The sequence below is a fragment of the Alosa sapidissima genome, chromosome 14, assembly GCF_018492685.1.
Source record: "Alosa sapidissima isolate fAloSap1 chromosome 14, fAloSap1.pri, whole genome shotgun sequence".
In the NCBI taxonomy this organism is placed as follows: Eukaryota; Metazoa; Chordata; class Actinopteri; order Clupeiformes; family Clupeidae; genus Alosa; species Alosa sapidissima.
In genome coordinates, this window is record NC_055970.1 from 11780694 (window position 1) to 11799355 (window position 18662).

Genomic DNA, 18662 nt, shown 5'->3' on the forward strand with positions numbered 1-18662 from the left:
ACCATTTCTCCACAGCTAGATCAGGACAGCCCGTGGGAGGAACATGCTGTGTTGTCTCTCTCCTGTACAACCAGCTAGTGCTAGTGGGCATTTCAGTAAAGGGAGTCCCTGCCGTTTATAATCCCTCACAGGAACACAGCCAGTCGCGTTACGCGTGGCACCTGACACAAAGCGGTCCAGACAGCAGTCAAAGCTGTAATCCCGGCTACAGTGCATGACGTAAAATCTGCTCTCAGTTCAGCACTATGTGTCCACGTGCCTCGGGCCACTTCAATCCCGTGCCAAATGCGATGCGATGCGGCTCAGGTCAAAGTACACTGACACAGACAGCTGTTTGTCTCCTCCCGTTGTCACTCTGTTTGCAATAGCGATGTCACATTGCAGTGGCTTAATGTGTCAGGTTTACTGGATGGTCTGAAAAGGTGACCCGCTGAAAGGTGATTATGGCTTTGAAATCTAGATGGTGTCTGTAAATCAGTTATCAGGTAAATCTTGTCTGTACAAAGGCTACTGCTTCAAGGAATTATTACTGCTAATTCTGTTGTTTGTTAGTTGAAAGATTGGCCTATCTTTAAAAAAAAAATCAGGAGAGAAATACTTACAGCAACGATAATCTGGCCAGCTCCAACACAAAGCTAAAAATGGATACCAAGTTTAGTCAGCCATCTCACAGAAAGGTTAATCTGTATTATTAGCTAATAGATACTGTATCTTGATTAAAGGTTTTAGCCTTTATCCGATAGCCTACAATGATGTCGTCAGTGATGATGAGGAAATAGGCTACAAATAACAATGAAATGAAAGACAATAAAAGGGCAATATATGAACAGTGCACAGATTAATTTTGAGAGGAGTCTTGCTAGAAGGCTTTGGAGTTGGGTCAACACTGTTGGTCTGAAGGCAAATCCTGTTGTTCCTGTTGAAATGAAAAGCTCAGCCTCAGAAGAGAGTTGATGTCTGATAATCCTGTAATGGAGGGACCCATCTGTTAAATGTCGTGCCACACTCCAGCTGTAGGCTGTGGGTGTATGCAGTAGCCTAAGTGTCCTGAATGCATAACGATAAATGGACTACACAAATAGAGTAAGTCTCTACTCAAAAGCTCAACACGATTTATACACTCAAAGAGCTACCTAGAGGCCCCTAACTTTAATGACGGGCAAAGTGTAGCATGTCACCCAGAAACAGTTAGATACATAACACTTAAGACTTTGGCTGTCACTCAAATTATGAGCTAAAGCACCAAAGCAGACACACTCAGACAAGGAATAATCAGAGCTAAAAATCAAACCAGATAAGCTAGTAATCCGAGGATTCCCCCAAAATGACTAGGGGTGTAATGGTACAGAGATACCATAGTCCAGTTCATGCCTTAGTTTGTACATCATAGGCCAGTAGAGGTTTGTTACAAAAACGAGAGGAGGCAGGGGCACAATGCTAAATAATCAATTCACTAATGTGCTTTAATGCAAGATTATTATCCGAAATGGTCTACAATAACATCATGCAAGTCTAACATTAAGCCTCAAAGAGAAAGCTGGAACGCAAGCTTGGAATTCTGGAAGGAGTGGTTCCAGAATGGGAAGATTAAGCGTTGCAGACAACCCTGACACAGCTCTTCCACTAATGCTATGATAAAAGGTAATGCACCCTCTCCTCTTTCTGCGGTTCCTCTTACAGTAGATGATTAATGAACCCTCCATTGGCATCCTGTTGGTTTACAGGAAGGGGTTCCTTTACAACTCTCCCCCACAGGCGCTACACGAGAGACTAGAATTTACCCAGAATTACTTTTTTCTCAGAGTCTTCTGCCTTCTCGGAAGTGGATTACAGCCTAATGCCTTGAGTCCACTCCAGACAGGCTTTCAGTTGTACAAAAGCAGCCTTGGCACATCAAACGCCTGTCACTGGGCAGAGAGTGGTAAAAACACAACAACCACAACAACGCAAAAGAAAGTATTTTATGGGTTCAATGCTGGAGAGAAGATGTCTAATGTTGTAGATGGTATGTGTTTTGGTATGTAGAGACTGCAAGCCTATAAAACAGATACAATGTTCACCACGTCTCTTAAATGTTGCCTGCATTTTACTCAATTAGATTCAGGAGTGAGATTCAACAAAGACAAATCAGCGATCTTTAAAAGCAAAGTTAGCATGAACTGAGTCAACAACTGTAGAAATGTCCATGGCTTTATTGTATGTTTACAGTGTCAGAGGTAAAATAAAGGTTTTATATGTTACACATACCATTATCAGGCTCACTGTTGGGGAGTGCTACATCTTCTGATCAGCGGCAAATGTATAACGTGTCAAGAAACCTTGCAGTCTCTCCCTCTCTCTCTCCCCTCTCTCTCTCCCCTCTCTCTCTCTCTCTCTCTCTCTCTCACACACACACACACACACACACACACACGCCTATTTATAAAATAGGGGTGTAACAAGGTAGCCACTCTCAATTGAGGGTACATGTAAAAAATGTTTTTACACGAGTAAATGAAATGAAATGCATGAAGCAAAATAGCACACTCCTGTGGAGGGTAATGGCACCATCTCGACTATCTTGTGTTTGGAGTGGACTGTTGCAGATTTGCAACTATGATAACAGTTATAAAGTCATGATAACTTACTTAAGGCTACAAACGATAACTTATGAGAACAAAGTGCTTCTTACCAAACGTCTGATGTTATAATCAAGGAAAGGGCAAGCGCAGCAGTACATAAACTTACATTCCTTAAACTTTAACTAGGTAAAGTACAGCAGTGTTTTCTGAATAGCAACTCATTTCAAACTAATCCTTGGTTGGTGAATATAAATAATTTAAACACAACTACCTTTACAGAGATTTAAAGGAGTTAAAATTATAGGATATGGAATATGGTAAAAAAAAAAAAAAAACTCCTACATTAGGGTATTAGGAATTTGAATTAAAATAAATTTTTATTCATTAGGAAGTTAAAAACTGGTTCTTGTTTAGTGGAGGGGTATTAGGAATAAGAGTTTATTACATATAGCTTGCTTCTTTATTTGATATCTTACTATTATTCATAATTCAACCAGAACATGTGGGACGTTCTACCAGAAACATACATTATCACTTAAAGAAATCTTGGAAAAAAATATTCTTATTCATGAATCTGAACATTGAGTCATATGGACGCAATCTTAAACTATGAGGAACACCTATTGTGTCTTCTCAGGATGTTTTTACTCCTTATAAAACCTTAATAAAATGCCTTTTTGAAAATAGGATCTTGGACCAATAGGAACGCCCCTCTATTGCAGTTATATAAGTCTGTGACAGGGCTTGATGTGACGGCGCCTAACAGTCAGTCAATTTAATGCCATTTCTCTGCCTGTGAACATGGTAAAATCAAATATGTTTGCAAGTAAGCAAGGATTTTAGTGACCTTTTCAGACATATTTTAGATATACAATTCCATTCTTTTGTAGGATATTTTATTATAACAGGGTCTGGCACTTTAGATCATCCCCCTGAAAAAAAAAAAAAGTTTAATTCTGAAAGGACTTGCCCTTGATCAATTTCAGCATTACCTTGGTCAAATGAGGTCACAGCCTTTAAGTCGTAAAAGAGCAATGCATTTTTTATGTAGTGTTCCATGTAAACATGACGGCGCATGACGAAAACGTGGGGACAGTTGTATATTTATTTTTAGAATTTATGTTTAATTTCATGTTTTTAATATATTGATGTGAAAGATAACAAATTTGTATGTAAAAATACGTTTTTTTTCAGTCTTTATCACAACAAAACCGTGAAAGACGTAGCTCAGATTTGGCTGAGGACAGCCCATTTTTCAGGATTTGTAATTTGTGTTTTTAAGATAATTCAGGATTTGTAATTTGTGTTTTTAAGATTAAAGGGACACCAGGCAAGCCTGATGCTTTTTCTCTACGAAACTCCCCCTCGCTCGGTCTGAAGCTCTTTTCCTTTTCTTTGCGTCTTCAGTCAAGGGTTTTCGCTGCTTCTTCGCCGGCTCTGCCATTATACACACATTTCCAACAATCTCTAGCGTTTCGTTAGCCTGCCTCTGTGCTGTAAACTGATCCTGCGTCGGTCAGCGGGTAGGATACACCGAACTTGCAAGTGGGATATTCTTCCTACAGGCAGTAGGGGCGGGCGAGAGAGCCTTCATTCGCCCTATAATGAGTCATTTAACCATATACCGACTTACGAAGATGATTAATTAACACGAAAACGTTGCCTGGTGTCCCTTTAAGAAAGATTAAAAGGCTTTTTAATAAAGAAAAAAAAACATCTGAGAGCATTATCTGAGAATTACATATCCTTTTACAGAACAACTCCTAGAAATCAATCATCTAGTCAGTTTACGACATTTTAGGATTAAGTTTCATTGATAGGAAATGTACGTTTCTAGTAGAATGTCTCATGTGCTGCTTCATTAGTGATTTGAACAGAAGCACCCTTTTCTTGCGTGGTTTTGTTTTTCTTTGTCAGATATATCAGGCCATCATTCCATTTGCCGAAACTTTCCAACTGTAACACTGAGGTAGCAAATGAGAAAACACTACTTTCATGCACAAACGTCCTCAACCTACAAACCTACTGTACCGACCACTACTGTAACCACCACTCAAACTCTCTCCCACAGTTTATGGCTTTAAACAAATAAGCAAGTAGAACACAAACTCTGCACCCACAGCTTTTTAAGGCCGGTGCACCCCAGTGGTGTAGTTGTTGACAAATGCAGTTTCCCTGAACGCCAGCAGAGGGACGTGCAGACAGACTCAGAGCCGACTGGTGGGTGTGCTCCCGCTGCGGTCACTACTACTGCTACTGCTATTACTACCACAGCTGCTGGATGTACCAGGCAGTGGACTCAGGTGCTTGTACTTGGGGGTGATGTTGATGTGCATGGACGTGGTGTAGGGGTCGTGGAAGACCAAGCGGTGGAAGCTAGAGCTCTCCTGCTGCAGCTCCTCCAGGCTCTTCTGAGTGCGCATGTTCACGTCACGCTGGCCGGACATGTCCACCTGCTCGGGGTACAGCCCATCACCTCGGAGAAAGAGAGAGGTGGCGTTTAACAAGCCGACACAACAAACGGGCACTCCTGAATGTAATGAAACGGATATACTGGTATGCTATGAAAATGTGAAGTTAATCCATGTAACAGTCATAAAATATCATATGAGGGGCAAGATGCGAACTTCATTTGTATGAAGTGGGCTAAATGCCCAAGACCGTGGCCAATAAAATACACTCGCAGTCGCACTAAGTTCATGATTAGGCTGCCAGTGTCACAGCTATTTTGGAAATAAATCAAGCTATTTCAACCAAAGCAAGCCTATATTGTGGACATTCTTTTACCAGATTCAAACTCACTCATACTTCAGAATATTTCAGACATGCTGGATCAGGTGTGTAAACAAATGTGTAAGGTATGTGTAAAGTTTTGGCCAAAGCAACGGAAATGAGTCATTATATTTTTGTTTCTGCCATAGCGCTCAACGCTCCTTTTATGCTGGGTTTAATTTATTTAACTGCCTATTCGGTTTGTTATGTAATGTAAACTACAATAATTGAGGACCATGCATATCAAAAAGTAACCAACATATATATATATATATATATATAGTCTTTTAACAAAATAAATAAAAATAACACTGAACTGTGTAAATTTTTTATAATTTGGCCAACACTGTATGTCAGCATATGTGTCCTACCTGGCAGCAGTGATATGTAGCAGTCTGCAGAGGTGAGTCTGATGGGCAACCACTGCTCACAGCCCTCTAGGGAGCGCTGCTCAGCGAAGCGGTGGAGGTCATCTAGGCCACGGAAGTGGCACAGACGACTCAGGTCGTACAGCTGCGGTGGGGCAATCCACAATTCACGCGCCTCATAGCTCTGAAGAACCTCAATGGGAGTGGACCACTACAAGGGAGTCAAAGGGTGATGTGACAGAACGTGGCATTGGGCCCACACACATGCACTTGATGTATGATCATGTAGGAACATACATGCAAGCAAGCTACTATGAGAGCAAGTGTTGGTGGCAAGATGAGAATCACAAAGATCATCTAAGCAGAATCATTTCAATACTTGAGTCATTACACATTTAGGCCTATATGTACTGTACATCTGTTATGTTGTAGGCCATACATTGTATTTCATAATACAATAAAACTGTGAAATGTGTGCCATCGATTAGCGGATTTCCTCCTATCCAGAGTTGAAATAGATAATGGATATTTACAGGACATCTATAGGCAAGTGCAACAGGAGTACCAAGACTGTGGTCTCATCCTTGACGCCCTCACCTTAAAATGAACTATCTCCTTCTCATCCTGCACAGTGTGAGGTATGTCCTTCAAGCAGCAAATGAAGAATGCCGTGTCGTACCTCCTCTGCTTGCCGTACACTGCTGTAGGAGTAAGCCAGTTGCCCCACTCGTGCAAGGCCCAGATGTTGGGCAGGCACTCCAACTCCCTGCACATGCGAATAAAGTTCAGTGGGTTCTTCATCACCAACTGCCTCCAGTTAGCCAGTTCCCTTTCGCCACATACGTTTGATATTTGTGCCAAATCTGCCATACCAGCGTCTTCTTTGTTTTTCATAGACTTCAGTACGCTATTTTCTTCCTCTTTGGGTACAACCAGAAGTATGCCTGATTCTTCGAAGGTCTCCCGCACAGCGCATATTCTAAAGGCAACATCTCCCGGGATAGGAGAGCCAAATTTCATTCTATCCGTGGCGAAAATAGGAGGTCTAGTCTGAGGTGGTTGTTTAACAACTCCCAACCCGAAATTTGGTGAGTGTGTGAAGTTCCTGAAAATATCGAGCCATTCACTGGAAAAGTCCGAAATCTCCACGAGACCACCGGGAAAGACATATGCATTTGGCATAAACCCACTCTTACCACTTCGTTTTAGCAGGAGCACCTCGTAATCAAATGCTGACTTAACAGGTAAACCTGACTGGGTCCAGGTGACAGGAGGGTTCGGAGAATGTTTCTCGATACTTGTCCTTAAACTGTCAACAACAGACGTGCGTTTGATTCCGGCTGTTAAAATGACAGTCGCTGCCTCCTTCCAATGTACCAATGCAGTGTTCATCTTGAAAACTGGTGTGTCCACAGGCTCGTCTACATTTTGAGTTTCGTATGCATTTGAAACAACTTTTGACATATAACTGTAACTCTGTAACTTCACGTTGACGTTTTTGCCAAACACATATGAAGGACAGATCAGTGAAAGTGGCGAGGAAGAGCGGCTTCAAAGACAACAGCTATCTATATAGGAGCGCGCCACCTAGCGGTGTGGAAGACTACACAAATACAAATCTTTACTAGATAGATAGATAGATAGATAGATAGACAGATAGACAGACAGACAGACAGACAGACAGATAGATAGATAGATAGATAGATAGATACTTTATTGATCCCCAGTGGAAATTCAAGAAGAGGATAATGAGAGACATGCCATTGTATGTGTGGAGTGGAGGCAGTGGGGGTCATTATTATAGTGTTTAAACAATTTAAACAAACAACTGTTTAAAGTCAGACCTAGGGGCAGAATGATGATATATAAGTATAAGTATACTCTTTTGATCTCCTGAGGGAAATTTGGTCTCTGCATTTATCCCAATCTTTGAATTAGTGAAACACACTCAGCACACAGTGAACACACAGAGAGGCGGCACTCAGGGAGCAGTGAGGGGTTAGGTCCTTGCTAGTATACATACAGTACATAGATACATACATACATACACTTTGTATTACGATTTTGGCATTGATGTGTGCAAAGAGTGGACCTTTGTACATAAGAGTATGCTGTTGAAAGAGGGAGGACATGTTCATTCTTTACTTCACTTTGGTTACTGAAAGTGTCCAGATATTTTTTCTTACATAACAAAACACTATACACACTTGACCCGGAAGGATGTACTTGATTGTGTTGGGGAGTAACGAGTTAGGCCTACATGTAGTAACGGAATTACGTAATTTAATTACAAATTGAATCCATTACAGTTAGCCTACTGGGGAAAATGTGCAATTAAATTTCAGTTACTTATGGAAATCTTTATGATTACAATGGGGTTACATTTGAGATAAATTCTTCTATTGTTCTAAAGTTTGATTATTGGCAGCAGTGGTGTATATAGTTAGCTGTAGTGGATGTGATTTAGTTAGTGCTACTGTGATCAACCCCAATGTTATATGTAACCTTGCCTATTTTAAGTGGGTATACTGAGATGGTGATGCTTTTTAAGTGGGTATACTACGTAGTCCTGCGTATCACATAGACTACACCACTGATTGGCAGACAGAGATAGCACACATGCACACACATACACACACTTAAACAAATCCAGACTAGGACACCTGGTTATTCAATCATTTTATTTCATATTTGGGGCTGTGTATATTTTTTCAGGCATTGATTGCTGTTGAATGTTAAATACCAAAGTTTGATTTAAAAGCAGTCATAGCTACGCAAATATTTGTGCGATTATGATTTTAAAATCAGGCTCAGTATTTTTGTTATGATTTTAAATCTATATGTGACCTCAGAATGATCTCCCAGTAAAAATACATATTAAAGTCTGATTTTGTGGTGTCTGTTATTTAACCCTTAGAACCCTAAGCTGTTTTTAGGGCATTGTCACTACCTTTATTCATAAGGATTTATTCAGGTCATTGTAAGTGCCACACACACATATTATATATTGTTTTTTTTAGGAGAGTCTAGGCTATCATTTCATGTATTAATACTAGCATTGATTTTATTTTGATTTTTAAAGAATTACTCTGGGGCTGAGCAATTTACAGAAATATGTGCTGTGTGATTTACGGACCTTTCTGCGCTCCATATCTGTGACACGAACTGATCTGACCTGACTTGACCCGAGGTTTAGCCTGCGTGCCTATGTGTATGCAGTCATAATAATTCTCAACTTTACTGCATTGCCATGAACAAAGTAAAGGCAAAAAGGTGTTTATTTGTTGAACAAATTGGGATGCAATGTGAGCCTTGAATTGGATGCCATGCAGGAATTTGCTAGGATCTCAAAACCGGAATATGAACATGCTTTGCCATAGAGAAACACATGATAGCGTTGGATTATAAACATGCTTTGCCACAAAAACAGACAAAAACGTGGGGTAAGTCCAGCTATATGAAGTTATTATTTTGCTGTCACGTCGTCTGTTTTATAACCCAGAAGGATGTACTTGGTATCAAATGATAGCTCTGAGTCTCCTCTTTCATCTGACATGCGTGGCATATCTATCCGATCACGGGTCCGCGAGTAATTCAAACGAGAGTAATGGGTGTGCAGCGTTGGTTTGTGTACATGACGTTATTATTTTGCAGTCACTTCGTCTGTTTCTATAGCCAGAAGGATCGATAAACATGGTACCAATGGATAGCCATGTGCCCCCTCTTTCATCTGATATGCTTGCCATATCGATGCGATCACGGGTTCGCGAGTAATTCAAACGAGAGTAATGGGTGTGCAGGTGAACGCAGAGAAGTATAGACTGTAAATATGATGCAATTTGATTGAATTTCATGATGTTTCATCTCGCTGCAATGAACAGTTCCGGAGCAATGTAACAGAGCAGCCTGATCTCACCAAACGGCGTAGAATGACACGCCGATTTCTTATGTCATTTAGCGTGTTATTCAGACGCCGTTTTGCGTTTTCGCGTGTCATTTCACGCCTTTTAGTCCCAATTGATTTGTGCCAGCAGAAAGGTAGCGTGTAATCTTACGCGCAATGGGGATTTTTTCCGGGCTTTTCCGGCAAAAACGAAGACCTACGAAGGTTGGTTGCTCTCAGAGCGCTGTTTTGATCAATGAAATTTGACAAAAGGGGGTCACACAGAAAACTGCTTTGCCACCTTTTAAAACAAATTGTAAAACAAATATAACTTAAATACTGCCAATTCTACTCCATTAACACCTGTAGAAAATGAATCAAACAGGTGAATAGCGTGTGATAGGCCTATAAACTTTATACAATTTATAAGATTTATAAAAAAAATCGTTTGCATTAAAGTTTAGTCCATCAGATTAATTTAGCTAGAATAGAATAAATGAGTAGCCTTATACACTCGACTGACTTTTCAAGTCGTTAGTGTGAGCCTATGCAATCAATGATGTGATCGATTATACATGTCTTGTGTACAGTAGGCTACAATTCGCGCGGGAATGCCGTCATTGAGTGCAACAATTTTCATTGCGTTTGATCCGTCATCCCGGTAAGTCGCATTTATTTAGCCTAGGCCTACTCTTAGTCCAGTGTATGCATGGGAAATATGACAAATTAGCATGACTAATGGCATATAATAAACTTCTAACCTTAATCGTAAATGTTATTAATGCTATGGACTGATAGTCTACATTTCTTTGTCTATGTCAGGCCGCTTTTTGTTATGAAACCGACTTCGATCTGTTTTATTATCCTCTTTGTAGACTAGGCTACTTATTTGACTTAGGCCTACTTATTTTCTTACAATAGCCTAGGCTACTAATATACTGTAATGACATTGCATTGTCAGTTTTAAGAGGAGAAGTGTTTGATCAGGTGTGCCCAATTTTGCCGCTGGAATTTTTGTCCTGGCGGCTTTTTAGTGGTTACAGTTCATCATCTGACCACAGTTTTAGGGCAATTGGGATTAGGCGCTGTGGAGCTCTTGTCAGCAGACATCAACAGGCTCATACAACGTTATATGAGATGGCATGGCATAAAATAGGAGGTATGTCTGGTAAACCAGTATGTACATATACTGGTTTTACAACTGATAATGGTAGAATTCATGGCAATGAACATAAAAAAGTATAATTATAGGATACATAACAAAGAAAGAACCCAGGATTTATGGGCAATTGTTTTTAGCAGGTTACGAAATATCCTTATTAGACTAAAACTCCCATTTTAAGAGAGAATAAGAATGTTTTTACAGTTTTGGAGGGCTATCATTTTATCTTTGTTATCCCCCTTTGTTCTCTTTTAGTTCTCTTACATGTGTTGGATATTTTGGTCTTTTTAAGAAAAAAAATGCTGGTGGGAGTTATAAGACTAAGTCTGTCTGAGGTGTTTATAGGGAATCAAAATCTGACAAGGATATTTTGCTTTCTGGACATGGCAATTGCATAAAATTTCATGGGCATCTTCCTTGCCATCCAAACATGTGCCACAATAAGTTTCAACAAATTATACTGTATGGTTCAAGAGATATAGCTATTTGATGTGTGTGTTAGAGGTTAGATGAAATCCCTATTTGGCTACTTTTTAACACCCTAGCAACCATCTTAATTACCCTAGCAACCACTTGTATAATGTCAAGCTAGCAACCACCATAGCAACCAACATAGCAACCGTGTTATTTTGCATAGCAACCACCATATCTACCCTAGCAACACCATAGCAACCATTCAAATTACCCTGGCAACAACCTAGCAACCACCACAATATGACTATAGTAACCACCATAGCAACCACGGTATTTAGCATAGTAAACGCCATATATACCCTAGCAACGCTATATACATTTACTGACCTGACCAACATATGTGTGTTTTTTGGCTAAAAATGTAAAAATGGCTAAATGTTAAATCGCCAAAAAAGTGTTTTTTGCAAACACAATGCTTTGCGTTACAGCTAGAGGGATGACACTTTGCACGCTCCATGTGGGTCTTGTGCAGAAGGTCTGACTTGAATTTCAGCCTTGTAGCTCCATGCTACCACCCACAACTCCACATCTGAAGTGGGAGTGGTCAACTTTTTTTATATTTTTCCTTCACAGTTTTTTTTGTGGGTGCATCAGAGATCCCACCTTTGGAGCAGTTGTCAGGGGCCTCAAGTCGGTGTCGTGTGTCTTGGTCCCATCCCTCTAGCACCTAGCGTTACCGCGCCAGAAGAGGGAAACCTTGTATGTTTCGAACCGTTTATCTCCTTCCAGGAATAATCCACCGACTCCAAACTGAGCCTGGCTTGTTTGTGATGTCCCGTTGTTCAACATATTCTGATTTCATACTGATCGGTCCAACATAAGTGAGTTTTTTGGCTAAAAATCTAAAAATGGCTAAACGTTAGCAATTCCACTGCTTTGTTATTTTGCATAGCAACCACCATATGTACCCTAGCAACACCCAAGCAACCACCTTAATTACCCTAGCAACGCCCTAGCAACCATCTTAATTACTCTAGCAACCATCTTAATTACCCTAGCAACCACTTGTATAATGTCAAGCTAGCAACCACCATAGCAACCAACATGCTTACCCTGACAACCACTATAGCAACCGTGTTATTTTGCATAGCAACCACCATATCCACCCTAGCAACACCATAGCAACCATTCAAATTACCCTAGCAACAACCTAGCAACCACCACAATATGACCATAGTAACCACCATTGCAACCATGGTATTTAGCATAGTAAACGCCATATGTACCCTAGCAACGCTATATATTTACGGACCTGACCAACATATGTGTGTTTTTTGGCTAAAAATTGAAAAATGGCTAAATGTTAAATAGTCAAAAAAGTATTTTTTGCAGACACAATGCTTTGCGTTACAGCTAGAGGGATGAAACTTTGCACGCTCCATGTGGGACATGTGCAGAAGGTCTGACTTGAATTTCAGCCTCGTAGCTTCGTGCTACCACCCACAACTCCACATCTGAAGTGGGAGTGGTCAACTTTTTTTATGTTTTTCCTTCACAATTCTTTTTGTGGGTGTCTCAGAGATCCCACCTTTGGAAGACTTGTCAGGGGCCTCAAGGCTGTGCCATGTGTCTTGGTCCCATCCCTTTAGCACCTAGCGTTACCACGCCAGAAGAGTGAAACCTTGTACGTTTCGAACCGTTTATCTCCTTCCGGGAATAATCCACCGACACCAAACTGAGCCTGGCTTGTTTGTGATGTCCCGTTGTTCAACATATTCTGATTTCATACTGATCGGACCAACATAAGTGAGTTTTTTGGCTATAAATGTAAAAATAGCTAAACGTTAGCAATTCCACTGCTTTGTTATTTTGCATAGCAACCACCATATGTACCCTAGCAACACCCAAGCAACCACCTTAATTACCCAAGCAACGCCCTAGCAACCATCTTAATTACCCTAGCAACCATCTTAATTACCCTAGCAACCACTTGTATAATGTCAAGCTAGCAACCACCATAGCAACCAACATGCTTACCCTAACAACCACCATAGCAACCGTGTTATTTTGCATAGCAACCACCATATCTACTCTAGCAACATCATAGCAACCATTCAAATTACCCTAGCAACAACCTAGCAACCACCAAAATATGACCATAGTAACCACCATAGCAACCACAGTATTTAGCATAGTAAACGCCATATGTACCCTAGCAACGCTATATATTTACTGACCTGACCAACATATGTGTGTTTTTTGGCTAAAAATTGAAAAATGGCTAAAAGTTTAATAGTCAAAAAAGTATTTTTTGCAGACACAATGCTTTGCGTTACAGCTAGAGGGATGAAACTTTGCACGCTCCATGTGGGTCATGTGCAGAAGGTCTGACTTGAATTTCAGCCTTGTAGCTCCATGCTACCACCCACAACTCCACATCTGAAGTGGGAGTGGTCAACTTTTTTAATGTTTTTCCTTTACAATTTTTTTTGTGGGTGTCTCAGAGATCCCACCTTTGGAAGACTTGTCAGGGGCCTCAAGTCGGTGTCGTGTGTCTTGGTCCCATCCCTCTAGCACCTAGCGTTACCGCGCCAGAAGAGGGAAACCTTGTATGTTTCGAACCGTTTATCTCCTTCCGGGAATAATCCACCGACTCCAAACTGAGTCTGGCTTGTTTGTGATGTCCCGTTGTTCAACATGTTCTGATTTCATACTGATCGGATCAACATACGTGTGTTTTTTGGCTAAAAATGTAAAAATGGCTAAATGTTAAATCGCCAAAAAAGTAGTTTTTGCTGGCACAATGCTTTGAGTTACAGCTAGAGAGATGACACTTTGCACACTCCATGCGGGTCATGTTGTGATATGGACCACCCTGGCCATTGTGGACTCCACTATTAAGGGACAGGTAATTCAACCACCTAAAGCATATATTTTCTAACAGTTTTACCTTTGCATCCTGCAGAAGTTCAAGAGGGATCTCTCGTATGCAGTGCTGCTCCTTTGCCTCATCAAGGTGAGACATGTGTAACCTACAGTATATTCCACCCTTATGTTTGCTTAATCTCATCCTGGCATATGGTTTTATTAAGCACTAAAAACTACCTGCACTCGTCACGTCACTCTGAACAGTGATGTCATCCTGGCATATGGTTTTATTAATTACACAGAAGGGAGGAATATAACTTATTATACTGTAGCTTAAATCACATCTCCACACTACAGGCGTTCAAAAAATATATAATTTAGGCTATCTACGGTAGGTATGGTTATGGTAGGTATGGTTATGGATATGGTTTGCATGGCTGAAACTGCTTTGCCTTTGAGTTGGAGCTCAAAACGTATCATATGTGTACCTTGTTCGCCAATATACAAAATAGTGCCATGTATAGATTTATGTCCTCCAATGGTTGCAGGAAAGTGGGATATGTCCTATTGTATGTTAAATCACATCTACAACTGACCAGCTTTCAGAAAATATATACGGTTTGCATGGCTGAAACTGCTTTGCCTTTGAGTTGGAGCTCAAAACGTATCATATGTGTACCTCGTTCGCAAATATGCAAAATAGAGCCATGTATAGATTTATGTCCTCCAAAGTTTGCAGCATGGTGAGACATGTCCTATTGTATGTTAAATCACACCTACAACTGATCGTATGATATGCAAAAGTCTGCAGGAAAGTAGGTCAGGCTTTCAGAATATATACAGTGGGACATGTCTCAATTCATGTTAAATGTTCATCATTTTCTTCATAATTAAAGGTTTGAAGAGACAGAGGACGGTGGTGCAAAAGAGAAGGAGGGCCAGCCGGGCCTCGTGGAGTTCAATCAGTGGCAGGGTATTTTTTAGCCTGACAGTGTAGCTGTAATGTTAAAGTTGGTGACTTTGGAGAGCTAGACGGTAAAGATGTGCACCCGCTAATATTGGGTGCAGTGAAGAAAGAAAGGGAGGGAGGCTGCTTTTAAAAGAGAGGGAAAGTATAATCTTTTTTATATTGTTTTCAGATGAAGAATTGGTGCAGTGGTGAGGCTGGAGCACCCCTGGCTTTTGCCGTATGGGTTGACTTCAGCAGTGAGTCACCCACCTTCAATTTCACAGGTATATGTAATATTTATTCAACAACATTTCAATGATGAGATCTATCGAAGATGACATTCAATGGAAGAACAATTATTTTAGTATGGTCACAATCTGGCCCTGAGTTTTGATAAAAATTATATTGACATGGCACCACAAACCTAATTGATAATGGATTTTAAGGGGGGGGTTTTCGGTTACGGTTCATTTAGGGCCAAAGTATCTTGAGGCCTTTTGGACCAATGACAGGAAGGCTGAGCTGCTGAACATGTACACTAATAGGGGTGTGTCAAGTGGTATGTATAAATGAAAGTGGTGTTAAGGTTTGTTTCTGTGTCAATCCTTTCTTGAAGTTCAGAAAAGGAACCTTAACATTTGTTTTTAATGACACTGAGCGTACTGTCTTACAGATGCTTTGGGGGGTGAGAGGCCATACGTTGACCCTGATATCAGTGGCACACATTGCCGGATGGCAATTGGCCGTCTGATAAAAGAACATGGTATGACTGGCATTCTATGTTTTCAATTTCCTTATTTAAAGATCAAAATGATGCAGACTACTGAATCTGATTACACTTTAACACCCTTCTATCTCAGCACTGAGTCAAGGTTTGTCTCGGCCTGAATATCTGCCACAACACAGGCCGCCTTGGTGGCCTGAGGAGTTGCCCTTTGCCTCAGTCAGTGACGGTACGTTAATATTGAATAACCAACTATTACTGTTTCAACTGCATGCACACAGCTGTTGCAACATGATTTGACTTTAACTTTGTTCCTCACTATGGTCATTTTGATACACTTTGATGCATTGTTTGCCATTTTTTAAAGGAAAAGGTGAAGGGCGTAAAGCTTTCACTGCTGAAAAGCTGAGGAAGGTGGTACGCTCATACAATGCGTATTACAATCTCCAGGTATATATACAATTGTATGAACCTGTCTAAAACCTTTTGCATACCAGTGTGTTTTACAGACTAAAACAGATTTGTACATACATATCTAACAATGATGTGCTTTTCCTTTAATCTGTTGAGCTGCAGCAGTCTGTTGAGGCACCACCATCACCCCCATCACCAGCAACACCAGCAGCAGCAACACCTGCTGCGCCTCTCACCCCCCTCAACCCCCACCCCACCCCATGAGGTAAGGACGCTGGGGCACAGCGCCTCTCACCCCCCCACCAGCCACCCCTCTCCCCCATGAGGCAAGGACGCCCGGGCACAGCGCCCCTCACCCCCCCCCACAACCCACCCCCATGAGGCAAGGACGCTGGGCACCAGCAGCAGCCTCACTACCAGCAGCAGCATCACCACTACCAGCCTTTAATGCAGATTTCAATCTCCAGGTATATATGTACAATTGTATCAAGCTGTCTAAATTGCTGTAGTTTTGCTTCATTCCTTAAAAACACAGAAAATACTTAAAAAGAGAAGGATGAATGATTTCAAGTGCAACCATTGTGTTTAAAGACATTTGTACATACATATCTAACAACGATGCGCTTTTCCCTTAGTCAGAGAATGTGCAGCAGTTTGTTGAGGCACCACCAGCAACAGTAGCAGTACCAGCTGCAGCTGTGTCAGTGGCAGGAGCAGCACCATCAGCACCACAAACACCACAAACACCACCAGCAGCAGCGGCAGATTATAAAGAAGGATCACAATGAATATTATGTCATTTCCTTTAATGTGTCAACATCTTTTGGAAAAGTAAAGCATCTATCATCCTAAAGCAATCTCACTTTTCTTTGTTTGTTGATAAGCTACGTGTTTTTCATCGTAATTGATTCAATATACAAGTGTGACAGTTTTGGTGTATCGTAAACAGAACAGGACAATTGGAAATAGTTAGCCACCTACAGAGTCTAAAAACAAGCAGATTAGCACTAGCAGATTTAGGCCTACTTCTTTCCCAATGCAATAACATAAAGGCATTCATTCATTTACTCATTAGTCATTTCAGTTTATATTATTACATTCATTATTATTGTTGTAATCTCACATGTACTATGGCTACCATAATTAAAATTAGATAGATACATAGATAATGTGTCCTAATAGGCCTACAGTGAAAATACATTATATAGCCAACTGTTCCAGCAAGGAGGAAGATGGGGTAGGCCTATGGATATCGGGCATGCATATCCACTCCTAGGCCTATTCTCCTACACTCCCCCTGTAGTAGCCAGCATTACATTTAAATCTCTCACTTTGGCCTATAGGACACTGACTGGATCTGCTCCTTGTTATTTTAATTCAGTGATCAAGATGTACTTCCCCAACTGCCCACTGCTGTCTTCTGATTTCCATTTGTTCTGTCGACTACTCATGAACGCTATTCAAGACTCTTCCTCAGTGGTTCCATGTGGGTGCAATAAGTTGCACAGTGCTCTCTGTTCCTGTGATAGTTTACAGTGTTTTTAAAAGGTGTCTAAAGGCACATTTGTTCAACATGCAGTCCATTAAGCAGTAAAGCACTATAACTTGTTATTATATCATTGATTGAATGGGCATTTGTTTATTAGCCTATTGCTATTGTCCTTATTACAGTCTGACCAACATCTTCATTTGTTCCCTGTTCAATTTAAGTGTTATATTGTTATCTATTTATATGTTGCTTTGAACAGCAGGATAACGAGCAAGATAGGATAACGAGCCTCCTTATTCTTCAGTCAAGCAATAGCCTACGGGGCGTTGCCTAGCAACAAGGGTCAGAAGTAGCCAACACGTTTTTCGATATTTTGTGGAATTATACTTATTTTCATTGAATGCCAATGTCGTGAGTCATGTACCAACTTGCTTTAACTATTTCTCTACATATTATAGACAGCAAAAGTCGCCTGTGCCAGTGTTTTGCATCCTAACAATAATTTGTTTATGTTTTAATACAAAACCGTTTTAATGAACTACGAATTCGGCGCCATTGTTATAAAGCAGCGTTGAAATTAACGCTACACGTCATGGGTCATGTAGTCTAATTAAAGAAATAGCTATAATTTCAAAATTACAAAAATATTTTTATACATAACATGAGAAACATGCTTGAATTATTAAGATGTATCACCTGCTTGACTATAAAGTCAAAAGCTTGCAATATTTGTAATATTTTTAAATAAATGTAATTTTCCCATTTTTGCACATGAGGTACACAAATGACAGAAACATTATTTATAACACATATCTTAAGTAATAAGCATACCAAATTTCAGACAAATCTGACCAGTGGTTCCACAATTCAGGAAACTCAAAATATTACATTTTTACACCTTTGAGGGGCGCTACTGAGGTAACCGGGGTACCTGGGGCATTAAAAATTATTGAGATGCTTCCTTGCATCCGGATGAACAACATATGCTATTTTATCTCACCCTCTGAATATTTACATTTTTCCTCAACTGGGCATAATGACCATGCGTAGCCTACATT

At 40.5% G+C, this 18662-nt stretch overlaps 2 protein-coding genes and 1 long non-coding RNA gene across 10 annotated transcripts; 1 reads left to right on the forward strand and 2 right to left on the reverse strand.

The window, feature by feature from the left end:
- The first annotated feature begins 483 nt into the window (after positions 1 to 483).
- LOC121682463 lies at positions 484 to 16963 on the forward strand. Of its 7 annotated transcripts, none has more exons than XM_042062624.1 (9): positions 9747 to 9809; positions 14126 to 14176; positions 15168 to 15261; positions 15453 to 15536; positions 15651 to 15740; positions 15838 to 15930; positions 16069 to 16151; positions 16272 to 16582; positions 16751 to 16963. In XM_042062624.1, exons 1-8 carry the CDS (start codon positions 9762 to 9764, stop codon positions 16377 to 16379), a joined length of 651 nt encoding a protein of 216 aa, XP_041918558.1. In that variant the 5' UTR covers positions 9747 to 9761; the 3' UTR covers positions 16380 to 16582; positions 16751 to 16963. The 7 variants fall into 7 exon arrangements, 5 of the variants coding, with proteins under 5 accessions (XP_041918558.1, XP_041918559.1, XP_041918560.1 ...); XM_042062625.1 differs by having other exon boundaries at positions 16278 to 16582; XM_042062626.1 differs by having other exon boundaries at positions 16075 to 16151.
- On the reverse strand, positions 2177 to 3981 carry LOC121682473. Its single transcript, XR_006022575.1, has 2 exons — positions 2394 to 3981; positions 2177 to 2358 (listed from the first exon to the last, which is right to left on the reverse strand). It is a non-coding gene; the product is annotated as an uncharacterized LOC121682473 (long non-coding RNA).
- On the reverse strand, positions 4208 to 7228 carry nudt19 (nudix (nucleoside diphosphate linked moiety X)-type motif 19). Of its 2 annotated transcripts, XM_042062605.1 has the most exons (4): positions 6619 to 7228; positions 6299 to 6585; positions 5705 to 5912; positions 4208 to 5037 (listed from the first exon to the last, which is right to left on the reverse strand). In XM_042062605.1, exons 1-4 carry the CDS (start codon positions 7163 to 7165, stop codon positions 4769 to 4771), a joined length of 1311 nt encoding a protein of 436 aa, XP_041918539.1. In that variant the 5' UTR covers positions 7166 to 7228; the 3' UTR covers positions 4208 to 4768. The 2 variants fall into 2 exon arrangements, with proteins under 2 accessions (XP_041918539.1, XP_041918538.1); XM_042062604.1 differs by having other exon boundaries at positions 6299 to 7228.
- Positions 16964 to 18662: the final 1699 nt, after the last annotated feature.

Bases quoted from the DNA above. Each gene is read 5' to 3' on its own strand.
- nudt19 (XM_042062604.1), bottom strand. From the start codon at position 7,165: ATGTCAAAAGTTGTTTCAAATGCATACGAAACTCAAAATGTAGACGAG. The intron at 5,913-6,298 runs GTGAGGGCGTCA...ACTCCCTTGTAG, and splicing joins AGGAGATAGTTCATTTTAAG to TGGTCCACTCCCATTGAGGT. The intron at 5,038-5,704 runs GTAGGACACATA...TCTTTCTCCGAG, and splicing joins CTACATATCACTGCTGCCAG to GTGATGGGCTGTACCCCGAG.
- LOC121682463 (XM_042062624.1), top strand. From the start codon at position 9,762: ATGGGGATTTTTTCCGGGCTTTTCCGGCAAAAACGAAGACCTACGAAG. The intron at 15,537-15,650 runs GTATGTATAAAT...ACTGTCTTACAG, and splicing joins TAATAGGGGTGTGTCAAGTG to ATGCTTTGGGGGGTGAGAGG. The intron at 15,741-15,837 runs GTATGACTGGCA...CTTCTATCTCAG, and splicing joins CCGTCTGATAAAAGAACATG to CACTGAGTCAAGGTTTGTCT.